This window comes from Hippopotamus amphibius, chromosome 4 (genome assembly GCF_030028045.1).
Source record: "Hippopotamus amphibius kiboko isolate mHipAmp2 chromosome 4, mHipAmp2.hap2, whole genome shotgun sequence".
NCBI classification, from domain to species: Eukaryota; Metazoa; Chordata; class Mammalia; order Artiodactyla; family Hippopotamidae; genus Hippopotamus; species Hippopotamus amphibius.
In genome coordinates, this window is record NC_080189.1 from 135,237,876 (window position 1) to 135,256,958 (window position 19,083).

The 19,083-nt window shown below is 35.6% G+C and overlaps 1 protein-coding gene across 7 annotated transcripts in view; it reads right to left on the reverse strand.

The window, feature by feature from the left end:
• WAC (WW domain containing adaptor with coiled-coil) overlaps positions 1–19,083 on the reverse strand; it is an 83,344-nt gene that overhangs the window by 12,297 nt on the left and 51,964 nt on the right. For 5 of the 7 annotated variants that reach the window (XM_057730433.1, XM_057730431.1, XM_057730432.1 and 2 more), the window contains exons 5-7: positions 16,058–16,173; positions 15,360–15,472; positions 10,857–11,165 (exon numbers count right to left, since the gene is read on the reverse strand). In XM_057730433.1, the coding sequence (XP_057586416.1) occupies positions 10,857–11,165; positions 15,360–15,472; positions 16,058–16,173 (538 nt within the window). The remainder of the gene's footprint in view (positions 1–10,856; positions 11,166–15,359; positions 15,473–16,057; positions 16,174–19,083) is intronic. The other 2 variants (XM_057730436.1, XM_057730435.1) reach the window with 1 other exon arrangement.

Below are 19,083 nucleotides of genomic sequence, written 5' to 3' on the forward strand. Positions count from 1 at the left end.
TCTTAGGCTAAACTTCACTGATAACCATGAAAATGCAAATTAAAAAGCAACCAAGTATTCTTTTATGTTCATCAGACTGACAAAAACGTCAAGTCTAACAACACCAAATGTTGGCAAGGAGTAATGGAAACAAACACTTAACATCTCAGATGGAGACTACACTCATATAACCACACTGGAAAATAATTTGGCATTATCTAGAAAAACTGTAGGTACATGCACGACCCAGTAACTCCCCTCAGGTATACACCCTTAGAGAAACTCTGATGTAGTAGATTAGGAGAAATATTCAATAATTCTCATAACAGTATTATGCTTGCTTCTTTTTATACCATGGAATTTTACTAATACAGTCACTTTAATGGAGGAAAGAATTAGAAACAGAGGTCCAGTGGGTAACGACATTAAGACTAGATTATTCAAGATATTCATACATAGTCTCTTACAATCCTGGCCGAAAAGCTCTTTCATTTCCCATAAATACACATTTCTTGAAGATTTTCAAGCTCATATACACATTACATAACTGAATTAAGACCGCTACTATGATGTGTTAAAGTTTCAGGAACACTGTATTTGAATATTACACTGCTACCTAGTAAGTATAAATCTTCATTTCCAATTTTAGGAACTAAACATTCATTAATCTTCACGGCCCCAAAGAAGCCAGGAATTACTGTTAAATAGCAAGCTTATGGCCCAAAAACCTCTTCTATCGGCCTTTTTACAACACTATCACAATGGTCAAAAGGACTAGGGACAACAGCTCTCTAAAATACAGATTCATAGCTGCTTCCAGTACATTTCATGGATGTGTCGATCTCTTATGATCCACTCAGAATGTCTAAGACACCTTCATTTTTGTAAGGCAGATATTTTCATTTTACAAGGCACACATTTTAAAGGAGGGTCCATAAGTCTAGGAGATTGCCTACCACGTTCAGCTTTGCTGTTTCAGAATCATATAAACAAGTATAAAGAAACTTGGAGGAAATAAGAACTTCCTGCAAAAAGTTATTACTTCCTTGTGCCAGTTATTACATTTTATGAGGCAATTATAGACTATAATAGCAGTTTTCTCCAGATCATATACCTTAAGGTTCAGCCTAAGGAAGAGACAGTTTAAGGCAAGTTCTGTTTTTACTTCCTGCATGAACAATTAAATTAGTTCTTATATCCCTCTGAAATGACCCTTTTGTTACTTTTATTGTGGTTTTCCTCTGCGTTTAATGATAGGAGTTGGATAAGGTCTAAGCTGTTTCCAAATTTGTTTCAGTGCTGCTAAATCTATCCACACATCTGAAAAATCAACACATGCTTGAAAATTCTTCAGTGCTGCTATTCAATCCAGGAAAAGGAAAACACTCCAAAACAGAAAACTAATACATACCACCGCAAAGAAGTAAAGGAGCAAAATGTAAATAAATACGTTTACTTATCCCGAGGATAGATTTCCTTTGCAGTTCTGTGAGAGATTATTGATGAACAGTACAGAAACCAGTTGACACTACTCAATACTTATGGGAACCTTGAGCAAGTGAAGTCTCCAAATGCCAAAATCTCTCTTTTTAAAGGTTTGATTTTGAGTATGACCTCACCAGAACTACCTGTAAAGTTTAAAAACAAAGAGCAGATACCAGGGTTCCATCCCTGTTCTAATGAACCGGGGATGGGGCTGGTGTTAGTCCAAGCAAATGGTGAACTTGCATGAGTTCTAGGGGTGATTCTGGCACACACCTTGCTGGTTATGAAAAAACAGCTTAGAAAACTTGCCAAATATTCCTTTTAACTTTAAAAACAAAAGGAAATAAACCAAAACAAAATTTTTAAAAATATAGCACAAACATGGAGAACTAGTGGAGAAAGGGCAAGATTAAAGACAGGAAAGCTAAACCGCTTTTCCAGGTAGGTCTTCAGCATGCTATTTTCACACTATTTAAAAAAAAAAAAATATAGCTTCGCTCACCCCTTTCTTCCTAAAAAACACACCCATACAAATGCCCTCCCAAAGTATACTACATCTTAAACATTTTTAATATTACTTGCTTCAATCTAGAAGTATAACTGAGAACATACGATCAAGTGTGATAATAAAAATATAAAATACCATCTTGAAAAGCAGTCTTGGTTTTATCATTAAGATAGAAAAGAAAGCTCTTAGTGGGTGCCGATCCTGTGCATTTCAGGGCGCCCTAACACAGCCACTACCCAGCATCTTCTACTATACAGCTTATTCTCTCTCTCTTCTATCACAAAATGAACTCTCTCAGGACAGGAATTCTGTTGCATTTATCTCTGCAGCTCTGCTGCAAAATGGGCTTCGGCACCTACACTGGCATCAGCACGCACCTGTGCCTGATCGGCAAGAAGGGCCCGGTGCACGTGCATGTGCGTGTGCTCTCCTCCTTAACCTCCAGGTTCAGAACTTGTAACGGGGAGAGAAGCCTAAGGTCTCCAAAAGGAATCCATAGAGCAGACAACCAACAGCTCACTTTATGCTATTTTTCATAAAGCCAAGTAATACTACACTGTCTTAGAGACAAATTTAACTTATTTAGGCTTATTTTAATAATCACAAAATCCTCAGCCACTTTTCTCTTTTTTTAAACACACAAAGGCAACAAGCAACTATTAACAGTCACTAAGTGTGGTTTTTCTACACAGATATTTAATTTTAATTAACATTCCTACACATCTTTTTAATCTGGAATCTAATCTGTTACAATGTTAGGTTAATATACTTTAAACAGTTTTGTATCAAACTAAACAAATTTAAAATCTCAACCTTTGAAAATACAGATAATGAACTTAAGTGAGAAAATTAATGTGGTGTTTTACATCACAGCCAGTTCAAAAGGCTCTTCTGCTTTTTAATATCAGCCTCCAGTCTCATTCTTTAAATGAAAACTTTTCCAAGCATTAAAGAAACCTAGGTTGCTTTAAGCCTATTTTTTTCAGTTTTTGGCAAAACGATGGTATCTAATTTTAGCTCTAGCATTTTTATTTTGTGTGTCTGTGCCTATGATTTTTTTAAGGATATGTGGCCCTGTTGTCCTACAGTATTTTAAACTTAAAATGAACTCAGTCACTTTCCTACCTCATATTTCTATCATTTGCAGATCTCTAACCAATTCTTTAAGACATGAAATAAGTATGTTACCGTTTGATTTTAATTTAAATTGTGTATATTAGCTTTGATAAAACCCTTGTCTCTCCCTTTATGCTTGTAATTATGAATTATTCACATATATGTCCAATTTTCACCAGTAGGGGGAGTAACCTACCAAAGACTAGACTTCACATAGAAATGTTAACCACCACCTAACTTTTTAAAGCTTAAGGTCATACCACTTGCTTCCTCTAAATATAGGTACCCTTGAAAAATACCCAAGACAGCAAAGACCAAAATCAAAATTTCCTGACCTACACTTTTCTGGTATGCCAAATAACTCCTTCTCAATATGCAGTAAGATCTAAAAAGATATTGCACTTAAAGAGTAAAAGGTACTGACTGCATTTCTAAACATTCATTTCCTACACTGTTCTGACAGTTGCTGTAATAATACTGAACAGGATACGGGCACAAAGCTCAAACCACTGATGCAACAAGGGTGGGCTGCTTGTCCCCTGTGTAGCAGTGGTATTACACAGGAGGGTGCTACATAGGGAAATGATAAGGGAAATAAAAGTATACAATTACAGTAGAAAAAACCATCAAATAGCTAGGTGACAACACCTGCTATATAATCTGTGACTTTCATTTTATTTTTTATAATCCATAATTTTAAATCATGTGTCTGTCTAGAACTTTTCTGTGCATTTAAAATGTACATAAAAGTATTGCACTGATGTTTTATAACAATTATGTTTTTGCAACCTGCTTTTTTATTTGACCGAGAAAATCTTTATGCTGATACACACAAAACATAAGCCTATTTTAAAAATTTTTAACAGATTTTACTGAAGTGACCTCCATAACAATCATCTTACTCCTACTAATTGTGTTTCCCTACATTCAACTGCTAATTGTCACTAAGCCTAAGAGTGAAAAATCTCACTTTAGTTTCCAATATTGCACTGGTAATCCTTCTCTTGAATTCTTTTATGCTGGTAAAATACACAACATAAAATTTACCATTCTAACCATTTCCGGGTTTACAATTCAGTAGCATTAAGTATGTTCACGCTGTCATGCAAGCATCACCACGATCCACGTCCAGAACTTTTCATCTTTCCAGACAGAAACTCTCTACCCAGTTAAACAACTCCCCATCTCACAAGCCCTAAGCACTATTCTAGCTTGTATGTGTCACTATGAAGTTATCCATTCGAAGTTCCTCATATAAGTGGAGTCACACAACATTTGTCCTCTTGTGTCGCTTAGCATAAGGTGTTCAAAGTTCATCCGTGTTGCAGGGTGCATCATGATTTCACTCCTTCCTAGGGCTGAGTAACACTACATGCATACGTATCACATGCTGGTCATCCTTTACCTGCAGGTGGACACTAGGACTGTTCGGCTACTGTGAATAGTGTTGCTGAGAACACTGGTGTATAAATACCCGTGTGAGTCCTTGGCTTTCAATTCTTTTGATTACATACTTAGACATGGAACCACTGGATCTGATGGCAATTTTATATTTCACTTTTTGAGGAACTGCCAAACTGGATTCCACAGCAGCCATGTTATTTTACATTCCTACTAGCAATGCACAAGGGTTTCAATCTCCACAGCCTCAAAAACACTTGTTTTCTTTTCTTTTTTTTATATATATAAAAACCATCCTAATGGGTGTGAAGTGATATGATATTTCACTGCGGTCTGATTTGCTTTCCCTGCTGACTAATGATGTTGAACACTTCATTATGTGCTTATTGGCCATTAGACTATGTTCTTTGGAAAAAATGTCTATTCAACTCTTGCTCATTTTTGAACTGGGCTGTTTCATTTTACTGTCGAGTTACAGGACTTTGTATTAACATATTCTGGATATTAATCCCTTATCAGATATGATACAAGTACTTCCCCCCATTCCATGGGTTGTCTTTTCACTCCAGAGTGTCCTTTGATGCACAGAAATTTTTTAATTTTGATGAACTCCAATTTACTTTTTTCTTCTGTTGCTGGTGCTTTTGGTGTCATATCCAAGAAAACACTACCAAATCCAGTGTCATAAGGATTTTCCCTTGTTTTCTTCTAAGAGTTTTATAGTTTTTAGTTCCTACGTTAAAATCTTTGTTCCATTTTGAGTTAATTTTTCTGTTCTAAACCAAGACTGGCAATCTAAAATTCCTTTTCTATACATACCTGTTTATATCCTTGTCTCATTTTTCTATTAGATTGTTTTTTTCATACTGCTTTGATGAATTCTTGATGTATCCTTAATGTACTGTTATTTATATATGTTGCAAATATTTTCTCCCAATTTGATATTTGTTTTTCAACCTTTATTTTATCTGTCATAGAGAAGTTTTAAATGTCTTACATGCCCAAATTTACCAACTTGTTAAGGCAAATGTCCTGATTTTGGGTCCTGATTTAAAAGGTCTTCCTTGCCCCTCAAGTTATAAACAATATTTCCTAATATTCTTTCATCACAGGTATTCCCCCTGCCCCACTATTTGAAATGCCATCTTTATTAAGTAATGTAATTTTACTGACTAAATCACATTAAATATCCCTGTTAATGTCCTCAGTTACTCAACAAGTATTTGAGTACCTCTATGGCCAATTGGTATAATTTTACATGAATATTTAGTAAACCTAAAAGTAGTTTAAAAAGTAGTTTAAAGCAAAGCAAGGAAGGGCTGAATGTGGCCCACTTACTGCCAGCTATGACCTCCTATGTGAGCTATACAAGATTACTGCCTTAACGCATACTGAAAAGGCTTCAGGTTGATTTTAATTTCATTCAGTCTACAAATATCATCAAAACACAAAAAGGAAGTTTATTCCAAGTGACTAACTCACACCTCATATTAAAGAATGACTAATCCCACCCCCTCCAACCCCCACCATTAGATTAAGACTACAGAACCAGTATGTAACTATGTGACTCTTTAGACATGCTAATTTTCTGAGAGCTGGCCTAAGGTCACTGTATAGCTCTACCTCTGTGGTTACTCAGGTAAGTTTGAAAAGTAAACTATGTTAATAAACCATTACTCTAAATTGTTAAATAAGAAACTTAGTCATTAAACTTTTCTGACTCTGGCACTTATTTGGCCAAATCAAAAAACAAGGACCCACGTCATCTCCTGCCTATTTTGTCATTTCACAAATCTGGAGAAGAGGATGGAATCAGGACCACTTTAGAATGGTCAGTGGGGTGCCAACCTATAAAAATCAATTTCTTTTTTTTTTTTTTTTAAAACACATCGGAGTTTCTCTGTACTTTGTTACATGGCTATCCAATAAAGTAATCGTGTCAACAGATGTTCAAATGTTACCATAAAAAACAGACATAAATCTAAAAGGAGATACCGGACACCCTCACTTCACCCTACCTAACACTACGATTATTCTCTGCAAAAGAGCACAGCTCCTCCACATTTCTGTCCCTCAAGCAAGCACAGACTGATTTATCTTAGGTTCTTTTTATCAAAAGACACATTGGCATTAAAGAGATCTAAATCTATTTCTGGTTTCTTTAATTAGATGCACAACACATATAACACTCTTTCTTTAACTCCAAATACATTTTTTAAACCAGGACCAATGCAGGTGCTTCTGCAACCCTCAACACACGTATTACCATTCTTTCAGTTATTTATCTATATACCACAAATACTCACTGACTGCCTATTATTTGTCAAGTACTGGGGATACAGCAGTGGTTAGGACAAAGATCCTGCTCTTGTATTACTACAGCATTCTACTGCTGACATCCTTAAATGCAGTTTAGCTATACTATTCACACTTAAGACCAACAGACCTATCTTATTTGAACCATCAATCTCAAAATAAATTATTTGTTAATGACAGAAAATCCAAATGAGAAAATCACTATGTTGATGAGAAGAGTGAATAGGAAGCTTAGTTTAAATAAGATGGATATCTCCATTAAGGGAAAAAATATACATCAAATTAATGGACTTTTCACAAATTTAGACTAACTGGAAAACAATCTGAAAAGATCCAAATTGTTATACAATTTATTTAAGAAAATAATATTGTCTTCAATTCACATGCAAGGGGAAATGCTTGGAAAGATCATACTATTTTTCCTATATACATATGCAATGCCAAGGTAATCAAGTTTCTTTCTGTAATTTTAATATTATTACAACATATAAAATTTTCATATAAAATTTGTGATCAGCAAATTCTACATACTTTGTAGAATTTAAACATGATTCGTGTGGAGTTTTGAATTGCTAGAGTCCAAATTAATATAGATTTGTGATGTCTTTCATTACATAGTTTTATGGAAAGAACATAGATTTTGGAGACCCCGCCTTTTACATTGTATGTTTAAACTTTAGTAATGTTCAAGCTCTTCACATCTAGAGACAATTCCTTCTCTCACAATGTTTTACGGAATAACCTAAAATGTATAAAAATATTTAGCACCAAACCTGGTATATGGTTAATTTTTAATTACACTGACATTTGTCAGGAATGGCGCTTGAAGCTTGGAGGGAGAGGGTAGGGAGTGAAAAAGTACAAAATGCAATAGATCATAATGTCTAACCCTACACAGGACAGTCTAATTGAAGGAACTAAAATTATAAAGTGGTAAGTGCAATAATAGACCAAAAAAAAAAAAAAACCAAAGTGTTTGAGAGGATAACTGACACTGAGAACCCAAGGACATCAAAGCTGGCTCTTAAAGAAAGAGTACTGATTTCAACAGAATGGGAATGAAGAAAAGAATATGTCCTTGGGCAGAAGATCTAAATAAGCATTTCTCCAAAGAAGATATATGGATGGCCAAGAGGCACATGAAAAGCTACTCAACATCACTAATTATCAGAGAAATGCAAATCAAACCTACAATGAGGAATCACCTCACACCAGTTAGAATGGGCATCATCAGAAAATCTACAAACAGTAAATGCCGGAGAGGGTGTGGAGAAAAGGGAACCCTCTTGCACTGTTGGTGGGAATGTAAATTGATACATCTCACTGTGGAGAACAGTATGGAGGTTGCTTGAAAAACTAAAAATAGAAATACCATATGACCCAGCAATCCCACTACTGAGCATATACCCAGAGAACACCATAATTCAAAAAGACACATGCACCCCAATGTTCACTGTAGCACTATTTACAATAGCCAGGTCATGGAAGCAACCTACATGTCCATCAACAGATGAATGGATAAAGAAGATGTGGTACACAAATATAATGGAATATTGCTCAGCCGTAAAAAGGAACGAAATTGGGACATTGGTAGAGACATGGATGGACCTAGAGACTGTCATACAGAGTGAAGTTAGTCAGAAAGAGAAAAACAAATATTGTATATTAACGCATATATGCGGAATCTAGAAAAACGGTACAGATCAACCGGTTTGCAAGGCAGAAACAGAGCCACAGATGTAGAGAACAAACATATGGACACCAAGTGGGGAAAGTGGGGGGGGCCCTTGCTGGGATGAATTAGGAGATTGTGATCGCCATATATACATGACTAATAGGAAAGAAAATATCAAATTGTACACTTTAAATATATGCAGTCCATTGTGTGTCAACTACCTCTCAATAAAAGTTGTTCAAAAAAATATATATCCTTTTCAGCAAAGGATTAAAACAGTAAAGAGCATAACACGATCTAAAAAAATGTACAAGTTTGCAGCAGATGAACTATATAGGGAACGTAAGAGTGAAATATCGCAAGCTAGTAAGACAGCTTGCAACCAGACTGTCAAGGACTTGCTATCACCTTACTGAGAAGTATGGACTTTATCCTTTGGATAAAACCATTAGAAAATTTTAAGTGAGGAAATAACACAACCCAATCTAAACTTTGTAATGATGTCACTGTAAGTGGATGACTGGGTAGAAGTATCAGAAGGTTATTTCAAGAGTGATGATATGAATCTCAATCATGGCAGTGGCAGTAACAAGAGAAAGGATCTACATGAGTAAGATACAGGAGGAAGAAACCAAGATTTGCTGATGGATGGGTACGGGTAGATGGGCAAGAATGTTGAAGAACATGGAATAGTTGGGAGGACAGTGTTGTCACTGAGAATCTAAAAATGAAGGGGAAAGGGAGGAACCTGGGACACACCACATTCTGCGGGGATGCTAACAAATACCAACTGCTCAGGGAAGGCAGCAGACGTGTGCATCAGAAACAAAAATTTGGGAGTCACTGACGTAGACAAGGTAGTGACAAGAATTGCTACCTAGCGAAAGACAACATGTTGGTAAGAAAACAGAACAAAACACAAAGCCTGAACTCTTGATACTTAAGGAGTAAGAGAATTGAAAGGAAATTAAAGAGCAGCAGTATCCCAGAGGTCAGGGAAGAAAAGAATTCCAAAAAGGAGGTAAGAACTAAAAAGTGTTTGTTAAACGAACAAGAGGTAAAATGAGATAAAGACCGAAGATCTTTTTAAAGGCCAAAGGATGTCTTTTCAAACAGAAAAGGGTTTTTTAATTAAATTTTTCTGTAACCAAAATAAAACTGGCAAAACTGAAAACCCAAAACATCCTTTAGAAAGCACTACTACACTAACAATGCATTAATTCAGATTTTCTCTCTCAGGAATTCTCTTTTGTAAATTTAATTCTGCATCAGGGCAAAGATGACTTGTACATATGAATTATGGTACAAACCATCTTTGGGGAATTTGACAACATTTGGAATAACCTGTTTATGTATTATGTATACCATAAATGTATGATTTAGTAATGTGTAACAACTGCTACAGGGGAAATTCAAACAACATACATAAAAGGAGAGGAAACTAGAAGCAAAAGAAACCCAGTTACCTAAATCCTCTGTCAACAAGTGAAATCAATGTGAAATAATGAGTCAAACAATAGAGGAAAAGCTTAAAGACTCATTAGGTCCATGTAGCATCTCCTAAACCCAAAGGACGTAAAATTCCTCAACATTTACTGATGCTAATCTGCTAATTCATCTGCTTATGGGTCTACCCATGGTGATTTATTTACTGAACGCCTTTAAATTTCCTTAGTTTCCTAAAAAGCTTAAGTCTGGGACTGGGACTGGTCTATGCAAACATGCGTATCCCATCACCCTGCTTCCATTATGCATCACCTCCCAAGTGGTGGTTGTCACAGTTTTTCTCTATTTTGAACATTCTACGGTTATTAGCACAGAGTTGGATGAACAAAAGTTGGATTGCAAAGTTTAACTTCTACTCTTCAGACTTAGGTCTTAATTCAGACATTAAGACTCCCTATCTCATGGCCTATAACTCAGTTTCCTAATTCACAAACTGAAACCAACAGCTGCATGTTATGTGGAAATGACAAGTTTTTAAATGTCTCTATTCATATTAAATTTTAATAGAAAATTGAGACAATTTCTAAACTAAATCATGAAGACAATTATCACAAAAAACCAAAACTTACTTTATGCAAGTATGATGGGACATTTAGCTTTAATAAGTTTTTTTTATCCATTACTAACTGCTATAAATTAAGCACTTGACTTCAAAGTGTCAAAGGCAAAAAACAGTTGAGGCTTCATAATTAAAAATTAAAAAAAAAACTAAATATGGCTAACTCTAGATCTAAATCTACGCAGTAACATTCTAAAAGACTTTTTAAAAGAATTTATAATTAAGTCTCATTTAAGCTAACGGAAAAAATGTAATATAATCAGAAACTCAAACTGTAGTTCAACGTGCAGCATCTAGTAATAATGGCATACCTTTTCTTTCTGTTTTCTGTGCAGGGACAGAAGATGTGGGTGTAGGCAGTTTTGATAAAGTAGATGCTCCATTAGCATCAAATGATTTCTTTGGCTGGTGATCAGACTGTAGCGTAAATGGACTAGAAGGAACAGTGCTTGGGGTGGCAGTTGGATGAACCACTGGTTTGATGGGGTGCTGTACTGGCGTAGAGCTACTGTGAGTCTCTGCTCTTGGCAGTCTGTAGTCTCTGTCATTGTGTCTGCTTGTCTGAGACAAAATATTCTGTGGGAGCAAACTACTGGCATCACTGGAATGCTTGTCTTCCACTTTAGTTCAGAGTTCGGAAAAAGAGATGTTGGAATGATGGAAGGGGAAGAAAAAAGATTACGTTAGAATCCTGTCTTTAACATCAGCTACTTTAGCAACATACTTGTAACTTACATCTTTTTATAAAACTGCAAGCCCAGTTAGTGTCTGCAGTTTTACCACTAGCATATAAATATGCAAATACTGGAAGAGGAATTTCAGCTCAACTGTAAATATTCATCTATACTCAGATTTCAAGTGGGCTACTAGTTTTCGGGGATTCTTTAGAACCATACCATAGATCAAACGAAACATTTTTTTAAAAGATCAGTATATGGAGTTTAAACATTTTACTCAAAAAAGATTTTTTTAAATAGAAAAAGTAAACGGCCCATTCTTTTAAAATATGGATCTTGATTCTAATAACTGACTGAATTATCCATAGTGGTTCAACTACAAATGAATATTACTTTGTTGTTACAGTATTTTTCTGAATACTGAAGTAGCTAATTAGTGGGCTCTAAAGGAGTTGGTACTAGGGCTTAAATAACCTCATTTAGGGATGGCTGAATTTATAAAGAACTCTGCATTCAATAAGTAAATCAATGCATATTTTTAATAATGCTAACAAATACCAGAGTTAGTTATAAAATCAAGTTACAGATAATGCTATCTGAAAACAGAAGCCCTACATCTGCAGCAAAGTCAAAAAAATATACTTGGTAGTGTCAGTTATGTTAAAAACAGATCCTCTTCCAATTGAAAGCCACGAAAATATTTTAAATTCAAAAGTACTTTTGCTTCCACAAAAAACAGAGTACAAAAGAAGGAAAATTTCAACAACCACAGTAACAAAATTATATTTATCAAGCCTAACTTACAACAGTCTCATCAGTAACTAAAGGATTAAAGCAACTTCCAAGCAGAAAAACACCTTAAGATTGAAGCACGTGATACGTAATGATATTACCAAAGGATGCCCTCCCTGTTGACTACTGTGTCATTTTTTCCAATTCATGGTTCCTCCAAGTCTAGAGACCATGAGAGCACAAAGAAGGAAGCATGCTTAAACTACCAGTCAGTTTTCAAGTTGCCAACACAACTTCTACATGTTACAGACAAACAAAAGGTACTGGGTACTGCCAAAAAACTTCAGTCATATCAAAATAATGTCTTTTGAATCGAAGACTTAATGAAATTCAGTTTTACAAACTATGCATTTATCTTATCAGAGAAATGAACAGACTGAGCTATCACAGCAGATTACAAACATCTGTTGCATGATATTAACTTATCAGTAAACTATCAACGTGCGTGCACATAAAACTTTTTAAGTTTTTTAGTCTAGAGTTTCTTCCTGAAAAGAATACTATCACAACAGAAGCTTTCATAGACAGATATAACAGCAACAATACCACGTCCAATTCCCACCAACTCTGTCACTTCATTATCTATAACTTTTATTTCCTCGCGAAGGAAATGCCCTTTCTGTTCTGTATTGACTATAGCCAAGATGTATCAAATAAATGTATTCAGACAAAAATTAAAGATAATTCTAACATGTGTATACTTTGGGGAAAAAAGAAATATGGCAGCAGCATCACAGCAAATGAGGATGCTATGGCCCCAACAGCTTTCTATTACGACTCATGACAAAACACAGTTAAACAGTGACTCGATCTGCACATCTCCCACAACAAGAACATTTAGCAAAAGTCTGGAGACATTTCTGGTTGTCATGCCTGGAGCGAGGAGAGGTGTGCTACTGGGATCTGGTATGTAGAGGCCAGGTATGATGCTGTACATCTTACAACACAGGACAGACTCCACAAGAATCACCTGACCCAAAATATCATTAGTGTCACTGTTGAGGAATCCCAAGTTAAAGTTTCTCTAACCATAGAGCAATCACTCTATGAGGCACAGATTAAAGGTAATAATAATCAACAATACAACTCTGTCAGCACAATTACAGTAGCAATAATATCAAATTTACAATTTTATCCATACAATTTCAATGTCAAATTGTGGATAATATTGTTTGCTACATTGCCAAAACACCCCAAACACAAAAATGCTGAATCTTTTCTTCTACCTTTATCTCTTTACATATAAAATGTTCCCAATCCTCCCTGTACCCCCCAACACACACATACACACACACCTCTTTAGTTGGCTGTTAGGAACAGCACAGCTGTAAGCCCTACCCTACATGAACACCAATGTACAGGACATATGGAAAACTCTGCCCGCACTTTTTGAATAAGCAAAGTTAAGCACTTCAATGGCTTAATGACTTTTACTATCACACCAGGTATAGTCAGCTGACCAATTTAAAAAAAAGTAGCAGCAATATAGCTAAAACCCTTTCTCAAACATTACTTAAAACTCAAGAAAGTGTGATATGTGACGATACTTCAACACAAACACAGGACCATGGGCTCCTCATTTGCACTTCTTAGGAATTTGGCTAAGGAAGTGGGCAAAAATAGGAATAGCATTGTTCACTTCAGGAAAAAGCTAAAAACCATGCCAGTATCCACAGATAGAGGATTATTTATAGATGAGGGCACATCCAAAAACGGGACCACCATGTAGTCAATATAACACATGCTGATTTATAAAATGACAAGAACACAATGCCATTGCATGCAGCATTTTAGCTTCTGACCAGGGATCGAACCCACACCCCCTGCAGTGGAAGCATGAAGTCTTAACTACTGGATCGCCAGGGAAGTCCCATATCCTCGAAATATTACTGAACAAAAGAAAAGGTTAAGAACAGTAACATATAATTTGATTTTTCGTGTAAAATACATACGTATGTAGTTTTCCATATACTTTTACATGCAGCTAGAAAAAAGTATATGTCCCCAAGTGTTCCCAAGTCATGAGATTAAAATACTTTCCCTCTTTCTACTTTTAATAACAAACACACCTAACTTCTGAAATTATAAAGAAAAAACTGATTTCACTTTTGAAAGAAAAAGATGCACACGCAATTTAAAATCACAACTCTTGATTTTATTTCCTTAAAGATATTTTTTTTAGCAGACAAAAACAGTATTTTTACTTCCATCAACACTTCTATCAGATCTCTAATTACCCCAAGAGATGACAAGGGACTAGATTATTTTGGAAAGAATAAACATACCAGGCTCTGCTTTTCCTCTCTGGGAACCAGCAGCCACTACGTGGAGAGGCCTGGCCCAACAACTAAAAAGTGCTATGTTTACACCCATCTAGCCACTCTTCCTGGATACCCACAATTTCTTCAGGAGGACCACAAGCTGGGCACTATATTTTTTTAACCTGGAAGGGAAAACCTCTCATTTTCAGTTATTTGCCAAAAGTCAGTTACTTAAGATATTAAATGAAATTGGGACTACAACTCGTCTTCCATCTCAAATATAATATTTCTTAATTTCCTAATTTCAGTACTTTAAACCATTTTTATTTTCTAAGAAGTACAATTTCACTGTTATAATAAAAAGTTAAATGTTCCAGGGAACATATCTCAAACATTCAGTCCTACAGAACTGTATTATCTGTTTCATCTTAAACAATTTTTCCCATCAAAAATTCAATATCCCCTACTGGGACCAAATGTATCCCTACTTTTTGTTTTGAGTTACAGAAGGAGAATTCAAACACTTTAAATCTTAAGAATTCCCAAATCACATCTTAAAATTCTCAAAACTTGAAAATTTGATGAAGAGCCTAAGAATTCTATGTGGCATTATGGAGACAGCATACAGATCTATGACCGTGGTAAAACCCATTTCCAAATATAAGGATGAACAAGTTTCTCACTGATAACAAACAAAACAAAGATAGGCACTTCACATGCTATGATTCAATTATTAGATTGGAACCCAGGGAGTTTTGCAACATCCAGTTTAAATGGGGGTAGGGGCTCCTGTTTTAAAAAGTCAATCCGTAACATGAAATTTTACTTTTTAACCAACTCAATGGCATTACAGCCATTATGAGTAGTGATGAATACACATGTATACTATTCTACTCTGCACGCTTTCCCTTTTCAAGAAACAAAATGATGTAGGTTACGAGGACAGGTCCAACATAAAACAAACCTTTTATGTTTCTATTTACTTTAGTTTACATATACAAATGGCTATACACATAAATCTGTAAGATAAATGAATGAGAGGACTTAAACATTATACCGGTTCAAAGAAAAAATTAATACTTACTTCCACTGGCAAACCCACTAGCAGCTGTTGCTTGCATCACCTCTCTTCTGTAATCCCTATCTTTGGGGAAGCTATTAACTGCCACCTTGTTTGCTTCTTTTTGTCTCTGTTCTCTAAAAATAAAAGATAAACCCATAAAAATTACAACAGATACAATGAATCTACACTTAACACTTCTGGTCAAATGCTCAACAAAATGGCACAGGGAACATAAGAGAAGGCAGTAACGTCACTTAGCTGGCATGGGACGTGGGAGTAGCAAATGACAGCAGTTCTCGCTGACGGCAACTTTATACATCAATTATTTATACGCCATTAACCTTACAACCAAAACTCTGCAAGAATAACTTTACACATATGAAGGAAATGTTGTCCTGTAAGACTGATAAAGAGTTCTAATACAAATTACAGGGAAGATTGTATAAATATAGATTAATATAAATGTTTAAATTAAATAAATATACTGACTTTTCACAAGGTTCCTGTGGACAGTTGCTCACCTGTCCTAGTTTTTTGGTTTTGTTTTTTGAGGTAAAGAGAATTTATGGAAAACACAGACAATGGGCCAACCACTGCAAGTAAGAGGAGTGATGAGCACCACACTAAGAAACCTAAACTTAGAATGTTTAGCATCCTAAGATGTTAGCCTGCAGAATCAAGAATGAGAAATACTGTTCAATTAGATAAAGAGCAAATACCTTTCAAGCCACTCTTTTGGTTTTTCCCACTGTGAAACCTCTGTTCGACAATTGTAGTAGTATTTTTTCCCAGAAGAGCTAATATGCTCAGACCAGTCATCTGCAGAATCATAAGGCTTAAAAACACATTTTACAAAATTAGAAAATGTTAATACAATTTAATCACTTGATATGAAATATTAAGAATGTCAATGGTTTTCAAAGCATACATATGGAAAAAGACTTGAGATAAAGGTGCCCTGATTTAAGATGTCTAAGATGTAATTATCTGCATATACATCTTAGGAGACCTTAGCCTATGAAAACCTTCAAGGGTAACAATGGAAAACTCTATAAGATATCAAATTAAATAGATTCGTAGGTTTATTAGGCACAGGAGGAAGACATGAAATTAACATCATATTTACCTTAGAAAAGCATTACAAAAGTTTTAGCTGCTGAAATCTAGTCACATGGAGAAGCCACTCTCAAGTGACTGACTTGATGGCATGAGAGCATCACACTGCATGTGATGGCTACTGTGCCTACACCCTTTGAGGCACAGTAGCCACCACATGCAGTGTGACAGAGAACCACCTGCCTGTATTCACTGCTACTTGGTAGGAAAAAAAGCACACACAAAAAACTTGAATGTAAACACAAAGCTAATTGAAAGCTACAAATTTGTTTCAACTTCAAAACCCACGAGATGGTCAAGTACTAACTAAACCTTGTCTCACAAAATATACAGGATCAGCAGTGTCGCTCATTTTCCCATAATTAAAACTGGTCTGTCTTCCGAAAGTTCTAAGATACAGTCTCTTGCTAGTAATTTCATAGGCACTGTATAATAAAATTATAATGAAGTTAGAAATATCTGAAAGGCTCAGTTCTCAAGGAACTAATCTCAGCAAATGTAATCTTTAAGTGCCTGCACTGGCTCCAGGAAATCTGGTAGAACCCCAAGTAGACTTCTACATGGATTTCACTGTTTTCAAAGGAGCTTTGAGATTAAGATGAAATAGGCTTGTAACTTTTTCAGCCCATCCTTCTTCTGGGTTAACCACAGTGCAGAGGGACACAATTTTAAAGCTTAGGGAAAGGAACTCTTATGCACTACCTACTCAGCTTTAATTTACCACGTAGGAACAAGCTGAGAGAACTTACAAATTGTCCACAGGTCAGAAAAGTAATTACTGGTACAAGAAAGCATCAAAATTCAGGTTTCCAGATATCTATTATTTCCACTAAATCAACACCAATTTTGGAAATGTAATAATAATTTTCAAGATAGCTGAAGAAACACTGCAGACTGCTCTTACACTGGTGTCTCAAAATCACGAAGCTGCTGGAAATCAGCCCTGTGCTTCCAAACCTTTAAAGATCAGCGGAGAGTTAATTCTCAAGCCCCCTAATCACAGAGGGCCAAATTCAAAAGGTCTTTTCCACCACCTTACCACCCCTAGACCTAAATTATCATGCCAACTGAGCCCCTCCACGGATGTATCTGGAAGATTTGGTTTGCTGAGCAGGTAGTTACATGGGATTACTAGTTTGCTCTGAAGAGACAGGAGGAGATTTGAGGCAAGTAGAGAGAAGACATCAGAGCAGAGCAGAGGGTTCTAAACCAGTGCTCTTCAAAGTGATGGTTGTGCGAACTGTGACCTGTCCTGGAGGAAACAAGGAGCTTGCATCAGAATATTTATTAACACACTGCTTCCCAAGCCAAAGGTCTTGCTTTAAAAAACAACACATACCACAGCTCAACTAAACAGTGTATTTAATAACAGTTAATTTCCATTCTGGCACAACCCCCAGGACAGTTAAAGTTCACAGACCAGAACCTTGAAGAGCATGGGTCTATCGAATCCTAGATTAGTACAAGTTAATGTCTTACTTAACAAAATGTGCTCCAGGGTACAGCATTACAATCACATGCTAGTAACTCAAGTTCATCTTCTCCACCCTACTTCTATCCTCAAAACAAAAGGTTAAGGAAAAAAACCTTTAAGTAACAGGGTAATTTTTAAAATGCTGATATGCAACAGCAGGTGTTAAATTTTTTCCCATTGTATTTTTATCAGCTTTACTGAAGCATAACTGACAAATAAAACTGTAGGATATTTAAAACACACAAAGTAATGATGATACCCATATACACTGTGAAACGATTCGCTCACCTAGTTAATTAACTCATCTGTCTCCGTCACCTCACTCACAGACTTGACTTTTTGGTGAGAACATTTAGGTTCTACTTTCTTACCAAATTTTAATTATACAATACACTGTCATCAATTATAGTTCACCATATTATACATTAGATTCTCAAGTTTCTTGATTTAAAAAAAAAGTATGTAAAATTAAACAAAAGCCTTGCAAACATTTCAAGTTTTCTAAATTAGGCTTGGTGTGGCTGCCAACATAAGCTCTAAGGCAATAGTTTTACAAGTGCTGCCCAGAAACCCTTGAGGGACACCGAGATCATTCACAAAACCAAAACTATCTTCATAATAATACTAAGACAATACTGTCTTTTTCTTCCTCATTCTATCACAAGAACACAGTGGATTTTTCTCAGAGGCTGCATAGGAGATCTGATATCACAGAAGAGTGAATGTAGATACTGAATATAGCTATGAAATTCTAGGTATCTTCTCCCTACTCAGGCATTAAAGAGATGTCCAATGTCTATTTTTTTGTTTCAGAAAGTTATTTTTCATAAAAATATATTACATGTGTTGACATGTAATAGCTTTACAATTTTTTAAATTACCTTTCAAATTTACCAGTTGTTATTTTTAATACAGTTACTTACGACAGAGTCCACATAAACGAAAGCTCTCAATTTTCATGAATGTACAGGTCTGGAGACTACAGGGTATGAAAATGGCTGCTCTACAAGATTAGTACTAAATAGTTACTGAAGCACCTATCTATTCTTTCAATTCAAAATGTCTTTTATAACTCTTATATGAACAGCTTTTCTCTTCTTAAATAAAAAAGCATCTCCCTACTTAACTCTCCAAAATACAGAGTTCCACCACTTC